This window comes from Mustela putorius, unplaced genomic scaffold (genome assembly GCF_011764305.1).
Source record: "Mustela putorius furo isolate JIRA1106 unplaced genomic scaffold, ASM1176430v1.1 tig00003836_pilon_pilon_pilon, whole genome shotgun sequence".
Lineage (NCBI taxonomy): Eukaryota > Metazoa > Chordata > Mammalia > Carnivora > Mustelidae > Mustela > Mustela putorius.
The window spans coordinates 17,543,337-17,560,617 of NW_025421989.1; the positions used below are offsets into that span (position 1 = coordinate 17,543,337).

The window sequence follows — 17,281 nt, forward strand, 5'->3', positions numbered from 1 at the left end:
GAGGTTTTGATGTAATTGGTCTGGGATGGAGCCTGGCCTTCTGGATTTCTTAACCACTCCTCCCCCACCAGGTGACTTTATCATGGGGCCCAATTTGAGAACCTACTCAAGGGTGAAAAACCAAACCAACTGAGTCAAGAACTATAGGCACCGTCCGTTGGAGAAAGTTCTCTGAGTTTTATGAACTGAGACCCATTCAAAACTACTGCTCTGGCAATATGCTTTGCTAGTTGACATTAAAGAATGCCAGGCAATGCCCGAATTCATGAATTTCTTTCAATTTACATTTCCCAACCTTTTGGCCAAGTCCCAGAATAATGCAGGAAAAGACAAGGGAGTTCTTCCCCCCCCTTGATCTGCACACTGGTCTCGATACACACCAGTACAAGTAAATGAAGACCTGAAGGTCTATTATTTTAATTGAGGTCTGAGGTGTCACCGTCTGTCTGGAAACTTTAAGCTGTGGAAAAGAGGAAGTTAGGGTTTGCCGGCTTCAGGTCATTGCCAGAATGAAACAAGTCTGGTGGAGAACATGTGGGAAGTGCTGGGTGAGGAAAGCAGGCAATTGTGGCTCCAGCTGAGGTCTGAAGGCTGCACAGCCCATGGTGCGGCGGGACGTCCAAGGAACTGCTCTTGCCAGGGCCCGTGTGCCTGCCCGCGCCCTCAGCCAAAGCCGCCATGTGCCTGTGGCACCCGCCATGCGGGACTCAGAATGTCTCCCCTCGCCACAGCTTCAAGTGTCCTTCGAATGCTTTTGGAGTCATTTGGAAACATTTTTACATTGCCTTCTTTTATTTAAATTCCATACTGCCTTCCATCTCCGGACACACTGATTATTTTTCAGAAGGAAAAATGCTGGGTCTTCTGGGATGACAGTGCTCTAGTTATATGCAAATTTGTTATGTTCATTTGACTTGTAATTAAGCAGGAGAACTCGCACCCATGGCTGAGTCTTTCATAGCCTTAACTAAATCAATACCTTTCTAGTTCATTGAATTAGAAATACCGTCACCTGTAAGAGGCGCCATTACTTCATGTTCGCCAACAAAGATGGCGCTCCTACCCTGGGCCATCTTTTCCCCTGACATTTTTACTTTATGTTCATTGAAAGAGTTCTTGCAGACATTACTTTTTATCTTAGGACTCTTTTGCATGAAATGCAAGCAGGAGAGATTGGTTCGAGTCATCCTAAAACTTCCTCCCAGTTCTTTTGATTTCAAGTCATCAGCGCTTTTGTTTTCTCACAAGACATTGTCTTCTTTCTGTCCATAGCGGCCGTGATTCAGCATTCCTTAAAAAAGTGCTCCCCGATTGCCTCTTTGGAGATGCAATAAGTTTTCATTTCATGCCCAAATCATATTGAAATCTTTCTGAGGACCTTTTAAGTGACAGTTTACTGGCCATGCAGCCAACTCATTTCCAGGGCCTACTATGGGAACTGCTCAATCGCGTTCCCACACAGGCGGGCAGTGACTGTGCCCAGCTGACAGTTTTCAGATGGATTCCAGTTTCAGAGATGTGAAGACGTGGAAAGGAATGTGCTTCGTAGAACAGATGAATTATGCTATGTAAATTGTATTTCCACTAAACCAGGCTCCCCAACTGCTTAGTCCATCCACCTTGTTTATGTGCTTTATTTTTTAAAAATATTTTATTTATTTATTTGACAGACAGAGATCACAAGCAGACAGAGAGGCAGGCAGAGAGAGGGGGAAGCAGGCTCCCTGCTGAGCAGAGAGCCTGATGCAGGCCTCGATCCCAGGACCCTGAAATCATGACCTGAGCTGAAGGCAGAGGCTTAACCCACTGAGCCACCCAGGTGCCTCTGTTTATGTGCTTTAAACAATACTCAGTGAGATTTGCATGATGTTCCCTCCTCTGTATTCTAGGTTTTCATGTGCACTGGTGTATAAGCAAACTCCCCCACTTCCTTCTTCGCCTCTAATGAGTAGCTACAAAGCCAGACTGTAATGCTGGACTTTCCATCCTTGAGCATGTACATAAATCACCTGGGAATCTTGTTAAAGTGAAGATTCTGATTCAGTGGGTCTGAGAAAGGACCCAAGGGTCTGCATTTCTGACAGGCTCTCAGGTGATGCCCACACTGAGGGTCTAGGGACCACGTGATGAGTGACCAGGCTTTACTACAACTGAGGACCCAGTATGTCACTGAGGAAACTCACCTCTCCTGGGGGCATGAGTGGTTTTGTTTTTCCTCCATTCACAGTATGATTCTGATGAAAATCTGTGACTTACAAATGTCAAGTTGGGTAAAAACAAAGGTTTCTTAGGATAAAAAGAAAACAGGAAGTCTGTGTCTAATGTTTTATGATTCAGGGAGAGATATTTCTTCCCCTTAATTTGTTTTCTGAAAGATTTGTTCATTTTGTTTTCCCTTGCCTTCCTCCTCAAAAAACTTGGGCAACTTGAATTTATTAGGAAATCTGCATGTAATTGCAGATTAATAACCTACCCATTAATACCACATTAGTTCATTGTGATTAATAGCATCTCTTTGAATGCTTAATGAATTAGTAATGATGGACTATTTGCTTTAAATTGTCAAGAGAACATTCTGTGTAAAAAGGCACCACGCATAACAGGAAAATTAATTATATGCCGGTTGGAGAATAGCTTGTCACAAATAAGAAATGTTTGTTTGGAACAGCTCACTGGTGTTTATATTTATACAATGAGAGGTATTTTTAAAACATGGATGGACCTTTTAATTTAGAAAATGAGAAGGGGATTTTGTTTTCATCAATAGCTGAGTTCAGTGTGGGAACCGATATTTCGGAAACACACACGAGTACGTGCCGGTCGGTATGCTCATAGGTCTGCTTCCTCCAGTGGTCAGGTCGGTTACGTTCCAAATGGAGCAACTGCTACCTGCTGTCTGCTCTGAATTCTTAAGTTCATTTCCCCAAGGCCCAAACATTTCTTGTTACTAATTTTATTCCTTTGGCCTATCATTTGTTTTCTCTCTGGTTCCTCACTCTAATTTGGTGCTGTTGGCCATCATTGTTTATTTCTGTCTTTGCCCTACATCCGAGGAAGCGAAGGTCAAGGAAATTATGTGACTTGCCCAAACCAATCCAGCCATATAATTTGTCCCCCACAGATTATGGGTCTAACATTTCAAATGTCTCCAATTTTAACCCAGGCGGAAAGAGCTGCATGAGCAGAGGCTTTGTCTAGCTGGTGCCTTTGAGGAAACCCAAGAAGCCCAGTGTGATTGGAGCTCAGAGTCAGAAGGGAAAAGGGACAAAAGACAAGACTGAAGAGAAAGGAGGGGCCAGAGCCTTCAGGCCCTATAGGCGGTGTAAAGGTTTTCTCCTCTGTCCTCAGGCACTGGGAGCCCATTTGTAAATGTCACACTGAGGGGCATGATGGGTTTTGCCAGAGCACATTGGCCACTTGTAGAGAATGGCCTGGAGAGGCGAGCTGGTATATGGAGACCCGTTGTCAAGGCCCTGCCATGCTGTTCTGTTTTCTAGCTTGGGATCCAGATGAAGATAGAGTCGGTCTTCCTTGTTACAGAAAACCCCAAGCGTTACTGGATATTCTTTTCTCTGTGTTCTCCTCAGGGCAGCATAAAGGGTCATTGTTTCTTCTCTGTAGCCCCCAGTTTCTTTGACCCGAGGAGCGTACTTCTCCAAGCACGTCCTGTTCCCCAGAATCTGCTGGGGAAGCCCCGGCAGCAGGCAGCGGGCAGGGAAGTTTGCTGTCTCCCTGCCAGCCCTTTCGCTGCTTTGACTTATGCTGAAGGTGCTGTTGCTTCCCCTCTTTGGGATAAAGAAGGGAAGGAAGAGATCCCAGTTCCTAATCCCTCACTGTTAGAAACCCCAGTTAAAAAGGATAGCCTGGGTGGCTCAGTTAAGAGTCCAATTCAGCTCAGGTCACGATCTCAGGGTCTCGTGGGGTCGAGCCCTGCCTCGGGCTCTGAGCTCAGTGCAGAGTCTGCTTGTCTCTCTCCCTCTGCTCCTCCACCTCTCTCTCTCTCAAATAAATAAAGTCTTTTTTTTTTTTTTTTTTTTAAAGGACAGCCTTCCTTGACCACACACTGTAGTTTGAACAGCCAGGAATAGAACCACTGCTACTCTTACCTCCTCAAGGAAGGTGGGAGTGAAAACAGGGGTTAGTTGGGAAGTGGGTTTTTAAACCTATGTTTACAGTGTTTTGATGCCACTTTCACAGATGAGGGAGGAATTGTGAAGTCTAGAGCTCAGATTTTTTAGGATTTGTGGGATGCAGTATTTATCTCACTCTTCTTTGCCGTGGGGCGTGGTATTAGCTGGAGTTGAAAATAGCTGTCCTGTTTTGTTTTTTTTTTTTTCACTTTGGAAGTATTCCTGACATTGTGTAGTTTTTTGTTTTGTTTTGTTTTGTTTTCGCTCTTGAGCGAGTGAATCAACCCTTGCCTTAAACCCCCATCGCATTTCACCTTTGAGAAAGGAACTTTTTAAAGGTGGACTTTGCAGAACTGAGGAACTAACTTAGACTTAAATGGGCCAGTATGATGAGAGCTCTCCAGAACAAAACAAAGTAGTGCTTTCCTTGAAGAATGTTGACATTTAATGAAAACGAAGCTGTGGAGTGAGGAAATCAGCAATCAACCTTGACTTTGAGTGGGACGGGGAATGGGGGAGGAGGAAATCTGGGCTGGTGATGTTCTGGGATCACAGGCATCAAGAAGGACTGGAGAAAATTGTCAACTATACCTCGTTTAAAGTTGGGGGAGGTAAGGAGTGCGGGCGACTGCTGTTGGTTCTCAGAGTGTGTTCCCTCTACCTATAAGCATTGGCATTAGCTGGGAATTTGTTAGAAATGCAAATTTCTGGATCACACCCTAGACCCACTGAGGTAGATACTCTCGGGGAAGACCCAGAACTCGGTGTTTTATGATTCTGATACCTGTTCAAGTTTGGACACCACTGGTTTAGACTAGACATAACATGAAGAAAAGCCTTTGGGACCAGCTAACTATGTCCTGCCCTACCTAACCTCACCATGGCCTCCAATCCCTGGCTAGGTTCCTCAGGAGTGAGTCTCCCTGGTCATAATAGCATGACCGGGCTTTATGGGGGACTAATTGAGGTCGTGTACCATACACCTGGTACAGAGCAGATGTTTAATAAAGGAATGATATCACCTTGGATCCTTGGATGTTTAGGACTACTGAGGAAGGACCCCTGCAGGGGGAATATAACCACACATGGTCTTTCCTTTATAACAGTAAGATGGTAGAAATAGGTAGGACAAAGTAAATAATTAGGGTTTTTACTCAAGGAAAAAAAAATGTGAAGATGGATTATAGTGACTTTAAATTCACCACAGGCCTTTCATTGAATTATCTGCTAAGATCCAAATTATCTAACTAGGAAAGCTATTTTTATGAGTTAAAATATCATATTGGGGGGTGCCTGGGTGGCCCAGTGGGATAAGTTTCTGCCTTCAGCTCAGGTCCTGGTCTCAGGGTCCCGGGGTCGAGCCCCACATCAGGTTCTCTGCTCAGCGGGGAGCCTGCTTCCCCCTCTCTCTCTGCCTGCCTCTCTGCCTACTTGTGATCTCTATCTGTCAAATAAATAAGTAAAATCTTTTAAAAATATCATATTGGTAGATTCATTGCAATTCTATGCTGTCAAAGAGTAATATGAAAATTTAGTTTAAATTATTTTGAAGTGTAACCCTGATAAGTGTAATCCTTATAAATTTGCTTGCAAGTGGGCATAATAAAAGAGTTACCTTCTATTAGACTTTTGTAGTGTCTGGCAGTTTTATAAAATTGATTTCATTATGGGCAAAGAGGTCTTTTGTGTTAAATGGGGGGTATTTTTATGTTATTTGGTAACCCATGATTTAGATCGATGACATAGAGGATTTTTAGTGCCCCTAAAATAATCTCTGTCCCCTTTTCTGAAGCTGATGCCAGCCAACAACGATCATTTATAAGATGATCATAAAAAATGAACAAAGAAAAGGATTTTGACAGGGTCTCTCTCTGTATGGAGGTGGGAGTTTCCCAGAAGAATGAGAAATAGCAGTTTGTCCTGTCTTTTCTGTGTGTCAGAAAGACTCCAGTGACGCCATGCTTGCCCGGCTCTGGGCAGAGTTGAGCGCACCAGTCGTGTGAAAACACCAGGGCTATGGGATCCACAGACCGTGACTTAGTTAACTTGAATTTTATTTTTTAATGAGAATAACAACGGGCTTTGCAAGCTGATTTAGAGTCTCCAGGTCCAGCTGCCTAAGAGTTTAATACCCGTGCAGTGTGAGTTAGAAAAATGAAATTTTTTTGTATGGTAAATAAACTGAGGAGCCTGGAAACCAAATTGAAGTCTGTAGCCTGGAAAATCACCAAGGACTAAAAATAGCAAGATTAGAGGTGACAGTCTGCCATGGACCATCCGAAGATGGTTTTTAAGTACCACCAAAGGAGAAACCAGGCCATAAGATAGGCTAAAAAAAAAAATATATATATATATAAATTCTATGGGTGCCTGGGTAGCTCAGTCGTTAGGTGTCTGCCTTCGGCTCAGGTCATGATTCCAGGGTCCTGGGATCGAGCCCTGCATTGGGCTTCCTGCTCCGTGGGGAGTCCGCTTCTCCCTCTCCTTGTGCCCCTGCTTGTGTTCCCTCTCTCGCTGTCTTTCTCTCTGTGAAATAAATAAATAAAATTGTTTAAAAAAATATATATATATACATAATTTCTGGAGAACATTGTGCTTGTTACATAGGTATGGAAGGACATAACTTCCCTTAGAATGTGGATTCGACTTGTCAGTGTTTTGATTTTTCCTGTTTTTTTTTTCCTTGTATCTAGACTTAGAAGATACTCTCCCCCTTCCTTCTAAGGGAGAAGTGTTGGCATAATCTACGGTGAGGTCGAGAATTCACATTGATGACATGTGATGGGAAGGTTTTAGGATGCAGTTGCTGTTTGCATTAAGCACATCAGGTCCCCAGCTTCAGCATCCCTCGGCCTCCTAGTAGGTAGCCGGAGGATTCCCTGTAGCCCAGACACATAGCAGGGTTGCGGGGTGGGGAGAGAGAACACAAAGGAACAGGTTTTGATAGAGTCTCTGAGCTCTGAGGCCATCTCCTTCAAACGGCATCAGCTCAGCCCCGAGATTCTTGGGAGGTGTTTGCTCATTGGCCTCATTTGTGCACGTGAAATGTTTGAAAACGGTTTTAGGTGAAAAGGTCTTAAATATAGTAGAAACTTCAAATGACTGGCCTGAGCTGCGTTTGACTATTGTGAGCTCTTGACTTACTAGGGGCCTTCCGAGTCTTCAGGAGTCTGGCCTTTCTTTGGAACGCTCTTCTCCTGTTCCAGAGCCCCCAATAAAGGCCCTGTCTCAGCAGGAGAAGTGAAACGAATGAGAACGATTGGTGGTCCTGTCTCAGCTTCTGAACTTAAAGGAAGTTGAATGCCAACTAAGTATTTACCCCCAAATGGAAGACCAGGATGCAGATAGTTGAACTGAGACCACTGGTAAGATGAAACCTAGGAATCCCAAAACCTGGTGTTCATGAAAACCAATGAAGTCTTGGATTTCGTTGTATGATACAGAGACTAGGATGTGAGAAAAGCAGATTGTGGATGTTTGTGTAATCGGGACATTGCTGATTATAACAAGCAATAATAAAAGAAGTGCAACTTCTTACAGTTCCTTTTCTGTTGGGTGAAAAACTCTTAGACTTAACCTTTTCAGGAATTCAGCTCTGCAGTTGTGGACTGAGCACCAGCCACGCCAAGCAGTAGGCCGTGGGTGCTTAAGATGAATGGGCCCCAGCCCCTGCCCCTCAGACTACTCAGTTTAATGGAGACTAGTCATTGTGGATGCCAATTTTATGTACCGAGATTACTTTTTGTCTCACAGGACTTGACTCAATGACCAAAAGTACCTTCTTCATTAAAATTCTCCCTCTAGGTGTACCCTATAAAGCCAGGGTTGTGTTACAAAGGCATGACTGTCACACCATGGGCAGAAACTAATTCTATGTGGACTGTAGATCCAAATGTGAAACAATAAGGATTCTGTAAAAAACATAGATTATGAGTGGGACAGGCAAAGGTTTCTTAAATGGGACGCAAAATACACTAACCATACACAGAAAAATGGGGAACTTGGATTATATTGAAGAATTTGATGATTTTATTTGATTAAGATTAATGAGAAAAAAATACATAATATTTTTGTGCTCTGTTCGAATTTGATGATCAGAAGCACTTTGAATCCAGCTTTATAGTCTCAGGTTTGGTGCATGATACGTTTTTATGAACTGGAGTTTTCCTTTTCTGTTGTAATATGGTTAAGAATACCTGGAAGAGGGTGAAGATTGAGAAATGGTCCAAGAAACAACACAGAGGATGATGGGAATGCCCTTGTGTGGGTGACCCAGGAGCCCTTCTCGGTGCTTTAGGGACATTTTAATAACTTGCGTAATTGCCTTTGATAGGCAGCCTTTGTTTTCTGCTCATTAATTACTCTCCAGGCTTTATTGCTCTTACCACTAATTCAAATACAGAGATAAAGAAAACGGATGCCGCCAGCTGATTGCCAGGACACTGTCTGCATATCAATGCTCTCCCGCCTGCTTGGGCATGAGGAGGTGAGGAGAAGGGAAAGGGTACAGAAGACAGAATTTTGACATAGACAGGGGTTACCTCACTTTATGGGACTTCCCTTTCTTGGGGGTGGCAGGTACTGCATTTTTTTTACAAAGTAACGGTTTATGGTGACCCTGCATGGAGCAAATCTATGTGGTGCCATTTTCTCCAATAGCGTTTGCTCACATTATGCCTCCATGTCATGTTTTGGTAATTCTTAGAATATTTCAAACCTGTTCATTACTCTTATATTTGTTACGGTGATCTGCTATCAGTGAGCTTTGATGTTATCATTGTAATTGTTTTGGGGCCTCACGAATCACAGAAGATGTCAGACTTAATTGATAAATGTTGTGTGCGTTCTGGCTGCTCTTCCAACTGGCTCTTTGCCCATCTTGCTCCCTCTCCTCAGGCTTCCCTGTTCTGAGATGCAACAATATTGAAATCAGGCCAGTTAATAACCCTACAGTGGCCTGTAAGTGTTCAAGTGAAATGAAGATTCACACATCTCTTACTTTAAATCAAAGCTAGAAATGATTAAGCCTAGTGAGGAAGATAATGTTGAGACCTCGGACTCTGGCACTGAATGGTCACCAAGTTGTGAATGCAAAGGAAACATTGTTGAAGGAAATTAAAAGTGTTCCTCCAGTGAACACATGAATGATAAGAGAGCAAAACGGACTTCTTGCTGATCTGGAGGAAGTTGCAGTGGTCTGGACAGAAGATGACAAGCCAGCCATCGTATACATCCCCATAGGTCAGAGCCTAATGCAGAGCAAGGCCCTAACTCTCTTGGATTATGTGGAGGCTGAGAAAGGTGAGGAAGCTGCAGGAGCAAAGTTGGAAACTGGCAGAAGTGGATGCATGAAGTTTAAGGAAAGAAGCTCTCTCCCTGATATAAGGTGAAGCAGTGTTTCCCAGTTACCCAGGTATCCAAGTTCTCCAGAAGATCTAGCTGAGATGATTCACAAAGATGACTACACTCTACACAATGCATTTTTGGTGTAGATGGAACAGCCTTATATAGAGGAAGAAACCATGTAGGACTTTAATAGCTAGAGAGGAGAAGCCAGTGCCTGGCTTCAAGGCTTCAAAGGACAGGGTCTCTTGTTATTAGGGGGCTGAGGCAGCCCCGGTGACTTTTTAAGTTGAAGCCAGCACTTACTGACTATTCTGACCATTCACAGCCCTTAAGGTTTATGCTAAGTCTACCCTGCTTGTGCTCTCAATGAACAGCAGAGCCTGGATGATAGCACATCTGTTCACACGTAGTTTAGTGAGTATTTTAAGTGCACTATTGAGTTCTGGTAGCTCAGAAAAAACTTAGAACTGCTCAATGGCAGTGTACCTGATCACCCAGGGCTCTGATGGAAATGGGCAGTGAGATTCATGTTGCCTTCATGCCTGCTAACACAACATCCACTCTGCAGCCCGTGGATCAAGGCATCATTTTCACTTTCAAGTTTTATTATTTGAGAAATAGGTTTCACAAGACTATAGCTGCCAAAGGTAGTGATTTCTGTGATGGCTCTGGGGACAGCAAATAGAAAACCTCCTGGAAAGGATTCACTGTTCTAGATGACATTAAGAACATGTGTGATCCTTGTGAACAAGTCAAGATACCAACACTCACAGGAGTCTGGAAGAAGCTGATTCCATCCCTCATGAGTGCCTTCGAGGGGTTCAAGACTTGAGGAGAGGAAGTAATTTCAAATGTGGTAGAAATATCAAGAGAACTAGAACCAGAAGTAGAAACTGAAGGTGTGACTGAATTGACATAATGCCATGATCAAACTTGAATGGATGGGGAGTTTTTTCTTATAGATGAACAGAGAAAGTAGTTTTGTCTTTTTAAAAAATTAATTAATTGATTTGAGAGAGAGAGAGCATGAGTGGGAGAGGACGAGGGAGAGGGAGGAAAAATCTCAAGCAGACTCCCTGCTGAGTGCAGAGCTCAATGTGGGGCTCGATCTCATGACACTGAGATCATGTCCTGAGCTGAAAACAAGAGTCAGATGCTTAACTGACTGTGCCACCCATGCGCCCTGAGAAAGTGGCTTCTTGAGATGGAATCTACTCCTGGCAAAGACACTGTGAAGGTCTGAAATGACAACCAAGGATTTAGAAAATTACATAAACTTAGTTAATAATGTGGTGACAGGGTTTTAGAGGATTGACTTCTAGTTTTGAGAGAGCGCCAAATCCTAACCACTAGACCACCAGGGAGCATCTTGACTCTAGTTTTGAAAGAAGTTGTTCTGTGGATAAAATGCCATCAAGCAGCATCTCATACTACAGAGAAATAGTTTGTGAGAGGAAGTGCCAATCTATGTGGCAAACTTCACTGTTGTTTTATTTTAAGAAATTACCACAGCAACCGCAACCTTCAGCAAGCTCCAGTCTGATCGGTCATCAGCCATCCACATCTAGGCAAAACCCTCCACCAGCGAAAAAGAATGTAACGAGTTGAACACTCAGATGATGGTTAGCATTTTGTAGCAATGAAGTATTTTTTAAAATTAAGGTATTACATTGTTTCTTAGACACGGTGCTATTGCACATTTAATCATCTGCTGTTACAGTGTAAACATGACTTCTGTATGCACTGGGAAGCCAGAAAATTAATTTGACTCGCTTTATTGCAATATGCACTTTTTTGCAGTAATCTGAAACTGAACCCATGGTATCCCTGGGATGTGCCTTAACAAATTATTGATATTTGTGCGCTGTTAGGGTTTTGGGAGTGCCCTACTTAGTATTGCATGTCCTCTTTTTACCTTCTTGTCATACACAGAATGCCTTGGGTGCACACTCAGGTACATACGTACTACTTTGAGTTCTTTCGCTCCCAAGGCTTGTTTGGGTCCTCAGGGCATTGTTGTTTACAATCTGTGGAGTGTTTATAGCATCAGAAGAACATCACATCCCTAAATGGAATTTGGATTATTTACTTCCAAATGTGTCTCCCCAACAGTCCAGCGACTGTGGAAGTAATACAGTGGAAAGGCACCTGATCTGATTTGAATAGAAATGTATGTGAGTATGGTTTTAGAGCTTTGTGTTTATTAAAAAAAGAAAACAATCTTCCTTCTCGATCCTTGGGGCTAGTTATCCTGCTTTTATTGCTGTGATAATACATAAGAAACACCAAACAAGTCAAAACAATTGAAAACACCCACATCCAACTCAATTTATTTTATTTGAATCTGTGGAGTTCGTTGGACTTGTTTGATATACAAGTGTGGATAAAAAACTGGTCAGGAGCTCTGGATTGCCTTTTTTTTTGGTTTTGTTTTGAAAGGTAGAACTTCTAGTTTAGAAGTGGAGATTCCTCTTCAGGGAATATGTAATTATTAATTGGATCAGCACTCTCCGTTGTATGTATCTTGAAGCTCTTCAGAATACAATGGGGGCATCTGTTGTGCCGTCATTGGGAGGCAGCTGGGTTGTTTCAGAAATAAAATCCACATGCCTTGACAGCAGGAGGCTGCCACAGCTCCATGTCGGCTGTGGTACTGCTCGGGGATGCTTCCTCTTGGCTCCATGTAGGTAAATGAGCACTCGCCAGTACATCCAAGGTGTGTTTTGGCGGGGAGGGGGAGCAGTTTTTATTGAGTCTTGCCTTTCCCTCCTTCTCCCCTTAATCATGACAGCTGCCAGTTTCCACCTTCAAGCAAGAGCATCAGTGATGTTGCAAAGTGCACATCACTTTCTGGGTGGGCTCATGTCTACGCTGACAGCCATTTTATACACATGACCTCATTTCAATGGCCAGGACTCCGCATGGGGAATTGGACAAGTTTTCAGGCAATTTGGGTAGGCTTTCCAATCTCGCCTCTCCATTTCCTGTCTAAACAACTTCTCCCATGTCCACAGCATGTTTATGCAACATCGAATAAAACTTCTAATGGGCAATTTCCTCCAGGTGACCTCCTGGAGAGGCTGGGCGGTGAGGAAATCTTAAGAAACCCGACCCTGATGAAATTGCGTCCTTTGAGAATATTACTCCGTGCAGAAACAAAGAACAGAATTCAGTTATTTTTGGTTCTTGAATAAATGAATTCTGTTTCTTTTTATGTAGGTGGCAAAAACATTAACCCCTGCAGCAGGTCCAGTCTGAGTTGGAAATTGAACTTCAGGTTTCTCTGAATTAAGAGAACCTGGGAAAAGAGAAGGTTAATTTTTTTTTTTTAATTTGAACCTCAAGCAACTTGGACTTGGTCGTGCTGTCTGTATATCTTTTATAGATGTATCTTTTCCAGGGTTGTCTGTCTTTACATTTAATTATCCGGAGGCCGGGACTGTGGTTATGGAATGACCTCTAAGTTGCACCTTGTATGGGTGGATACTAATGAATCCTTTCTTAACCTTCCCAGCCCTTTTGGAGAAATCTATCAGTAGAAGGCGGGACACCGAAGCCATACAGAAAGCCAAAATCCTTTATTCATCTTGCATGAATGAGAGTGAGTAATAAAGGAAATAACTGAAATATTTAACACCCTATCCTTCAGAGAGTCTATTAATGTTTAAAGATGTTCTTTAAGGAAAACGAGAACTACTAAGATTCCGATTAATGTTTAAAAGTGTTGTTTGAGAAAGGGAACAATTCTCAAGGACTGAATCTTGACTCTCCCTGTCTTAATGTTCTGTTGCTGGCTTGATAGAGAAAATAAGAATATAATTTTATTTCTTTGGCTTGGATTCCTTACGTAGCAGTTCCTCCATGAGAAACTTGCGTAGGGTCAGGAGGGCAAACCCCACCATATGTGGTGTGGAAATGAGAATCCAGAGGCCCTGTCCGGTGTGAGAAGGAGCCTGGGAGAGGGGGCATTTGGGAGTGTTGCTGTATCCCACAGAAGCTCACCCAGGCCTAGGACAATCCTGATTCCCAGGTGGGCCAGGCTCCTTCTGCTTCTCCATCAGCCTAACAGATATCTTAGGTGGGTGTCTTGGGCCTGTCTTGGTGTCTTGGGTCTGATTGGAGTTAAGGTTAACACTTGCCATTTGATCTGGTGTGTTTCCTCAAGACCACTGTAGGAAGAGAAGCCAGTGCCTGTGGGAAGTGTGTTACCTTGTTTAGAATTTGGGGTATTATTTGGTGAGCTGGAAGAGTGTGATAATAGATGGTCAAGGAATCTGGAAGCATTAATTCACGTGTATTGGGGAGTGGTTGGTTTTACTGAATGGTTTCTTTTACTTAGGATTGTTCCTACATCTTGCAGGGTATGCTCAGCCTAATATCACTCATTGGGCTGTAACAAGCCCATCTTTTCTTGTCGGGAATATCCAGCAGCTTCTGTAGTCCACTCTCCTGACAAGAATACCTGGTTCAGGCAGTCACATTAAAGTGTGAGCCATAGCTAGTTCTGTCTCTGTGGTCCTGCTCAGTCCACTGCATCTCTCTCTAACAGGTGAAATGTGAAGTTGGGGTCTTATAGGGAATGTTCTTTAAGAAGATGTACTTGAATTCTAGTTTGGTGATCCGATCTGCAATTCTAACTCTTTCTTTGTATTTGCTCCCTTTCAGAAGCGATCGAAAAAGCAGATGCCAAACCATTGCTACACATCCTGCGACATTCCCCTTTCCGCTGGCCTGTGCTCGAATCTAACATTGGTCCTGAAGGTATTTGGTCGGAGAGGAAGTTCAGTCTCTTGCATACCCTTGCAACGTTTCGTGGTCAATACAGCAATTCTGTGTTCATCCGGTTGTATGTGTCCCCTGATGACAAGGTGTCCAACGAGCACATTTTGAAGGTATAGTGAGGATTTGTTCATTCTGTTTATTCAGTCCAAGGTCAGCCTTTTGGGTTGTCTTTCCAGGGAGAGAGACTCATCCTACCTTAGTGAAATAAGAGGATAAAAATTCTGTTGAACTTCGGGATCTAGAATATTCCTTCCTACCGATTTGCATAGTGTAAATCATGAACAAGCCAATTTTGTCAGCCTTTCAGGAAGCTGGTGGGTAAATTTAAGTCATCTCTGACCTGGTCCTCAAATATCTACTCTGAGCATGTGTGGGGTCCCTAAATTCCAGTGGGGAGCAAGCTACAAAGACTTTCTGAGCTCTGCTCTTCCCCACACCTCCTCATTCCCCTGACAGAGAAATAATACTGAAAGATTCATCAATGACACAGCTTGGCAAGGATTCAAATACATTTCTTAAAATTGTTTTGTGTCTTGATCCTACTCTTTTTTTTTTTTTTTTTGCTTCCATAGTTACTTTTTCCTCTTAAGATTTTTAAAAACTTAATTATTCGAGAGAATGAGTGAAAGAGAGCAGGAGTGAAGGGAGGGCCAGAGGCAGAGGGAGAATCAGACACCTTGTTGAGCAGGGAGCCTGATGTGGGTCTTGATCCTGGGACTCCAGGATCATGACCTTATCCAAAGGCAGATGCTCAACCAGCTGAGCCACCCAGGCACCTCACTTCCATAATTTCTTTGACTAATAATGAAAACTTTATTGAATCACTAATTTTTTCCTCCCAGTTCTGTCCTTTGACAAACCATCAAATATTAGTGATATATTGATGATCAAGTCGTAGAAGTAGAACAGCTATTAAGAGTATATTACTCTCTTCTGCTGTAAGTCAACTTTTTAAAATTTTTTAGTTGAGATCTACTTTGTGAGCCAGGATGTGATCTATTCTGGAGAATGTTCCATTTGCACTAGAGAGGAATGTGTATTTTGTTGCTTTGAGATAGAATGTTCTGAATGTATCTGTGATGTCCATCTGGTCCAATGTATCATTGAAAGCCTTTATTTTCTTGTTGATCTTCTGCTTAGATTATCTGTCCTTTGTTGTGAGTAGGGTGTTGAAGTCCCATACTATTATTGTATGATTGTCGATGTGTTTCTTTGATTTTGTTATTAATTGGTTTATAGATACTAGTATATATTATTATATATTAATATAATGAGGCTCCCATGTTAGGGGCATAGATATTTAAAATTGTTAGATCTTTTTGTTAGACAGACCCTTTAAGTGTGATATAGTGTCCTTCCTCACCTCTTATTATAGTCTTTGGCTTAAAATCTAATTTGTCTATTTTAAGGATTGCCACCCCAGCTTTCTTTTGATGTCCATTAGCATGGTAAATTGTTTTCCACCCCCTCACTTTAAATCTGGAGGTGTCTTCAGGTCTAAAATGAGTTTCTTGCAGAAGGATGTCAATGGGTCTTGTTTTTGTTTGTTTGTTTGTTTTTAGAGATTTTATTTATTTATTTGACAGACAGAGATCACAAGTAGAGAGGCGGGCAGAGAGAGAGGGGGAAGCAGGCTCCCTGCTGAGCAGAGAGCCTGATGCAGGGCTCGATCCCAGGACCCTGGGGTCAAGACCTGAGCAAAAGGCGGAGGCTTTAACCCACTGAGCCACCTAGGTGCTCTGGTCTAATTTTGTTTTTTGTTTTTTTGTTAATCCATTTTAATACCCTGTGTCTTTTGATTGGGGCATGTAGCCCATTTACATTCAGACTAACTATTGAAAGAGATGAATTTAGTGCCATTGTATTGCCTCTAAGGTGACTGTTCATTGTCTCTGCTCCTTTCTGGTCTGTTACTTTTAGGCTCCCTCTTTGCTTAGAGGACCCCTTTCAATATTTCCTGTAGGGCTGGTTTGGCGCTTGCAAAATTGTTTTAGTTTTTGTTTGTCCTGGAAGCTTTTTATTTCTCCTTCTATTTTCAGTGACAGCCTAGCTGGATATAGAACTCTTGGCTGCATATTTTTTTCCTCGTTTAGTGCTCTAAATATATGATTTCAGTCCTTTCTGGCCTGCCAGGTCTCTGTGGATAGATCTGCTGCCAATCAGTATTTCTACTTTTGTAGTTTATAGTCTTCTTGTCCTGAGCTGCTTTTAGGATTTTCTTTTTGACTCTGAGCCTTTAAGTTTTACTCTTAGATGATGGAGTATTGACCTATTTTTATTGATTTTGAGGGGGATTCTCTGTACCTCCTGGATTTTGATGCTTGTTCCCTTCACCAAATTAGGGAAATTCTCTACTATAATTTGCTCCAATATACCTTCTGTCCCCTTTCTCTTTCTTCTTCTGGGATACCAATTATTTAATATTATTTTATCTTATGGTATCACTTATCTCTTGAATTTTCTCCTCATGGTCCAGTAGTTGTTTGTCTCTCTTTTTCTCAGCTTCTTTATTGTCCATCATTTGGTCTTCTATATCACTAATTATCTCTTATGCCTCTTTTAGCCTAGCAGCAAGAGTCTCCATTTTTTATTGCATCTCATTAATAGCTTTTTTTTTTTAATTTCAACTTGGTTAGATTTTAGTTCTTTTATTTCTCCAGAAAGGAGTTTTTATTTTTCCAGAAAGGGATTCTCTAGTAACTTCTATACTTTTTTCAAGCCTGGCTTGCATCTTTACAGTCATCATTCTGAACTCTAGTTCTGACATCTTACTAATGTCCATATTGATTAGGTCCCCAGCAGTCTATACTGCTTTTTTTTTCTTTTTTTTTTTTTAGGTTTTTTTTCTGTCTTGTTATTTTGTCCAGAGAAGAACAGATGAATGACATAACAAAATGCTAAAAGGGTAACAACGACCCCAGAAAAATATACACTAACCAAATTGGAAGAAACCTGAAACCAGGGGGAGAAGAAAGGGGAAAAAATATATGATTAGGCTGGTGAATAGAACAGAGTCACACACT

At 42.2% G+C, this 17,281-nt stretch overlaps 1 protein-coding gene across 2 annotated transcripts in view; it reads left to right on the top strand.

Moving 5' to 3' along the window:
- Positions 1-17,281, top strand: part of PHEX (phosphate regulating endopeptidase homolog X-linked) — a 201,893-nt gene that overhangs the window by 25,350 nt on the left and 159,262 nt on the right. For both annotated transcript variants that reach the window (XM_013064900.2, XM_004769183.3), the window contains exons 4-5: positions 12,991-13,077; positions 14,142-14,368. In XM_013064900.2, coding sequence (XP_012920354.1) covers positions 12,991-13,077; positions 14,142-14,368 — 314 coding nt within the window. The remainder of the gene's footprint in view (positions 1-12,990; positions 13,078-14,141; positions 14,369-17,281) is intronic.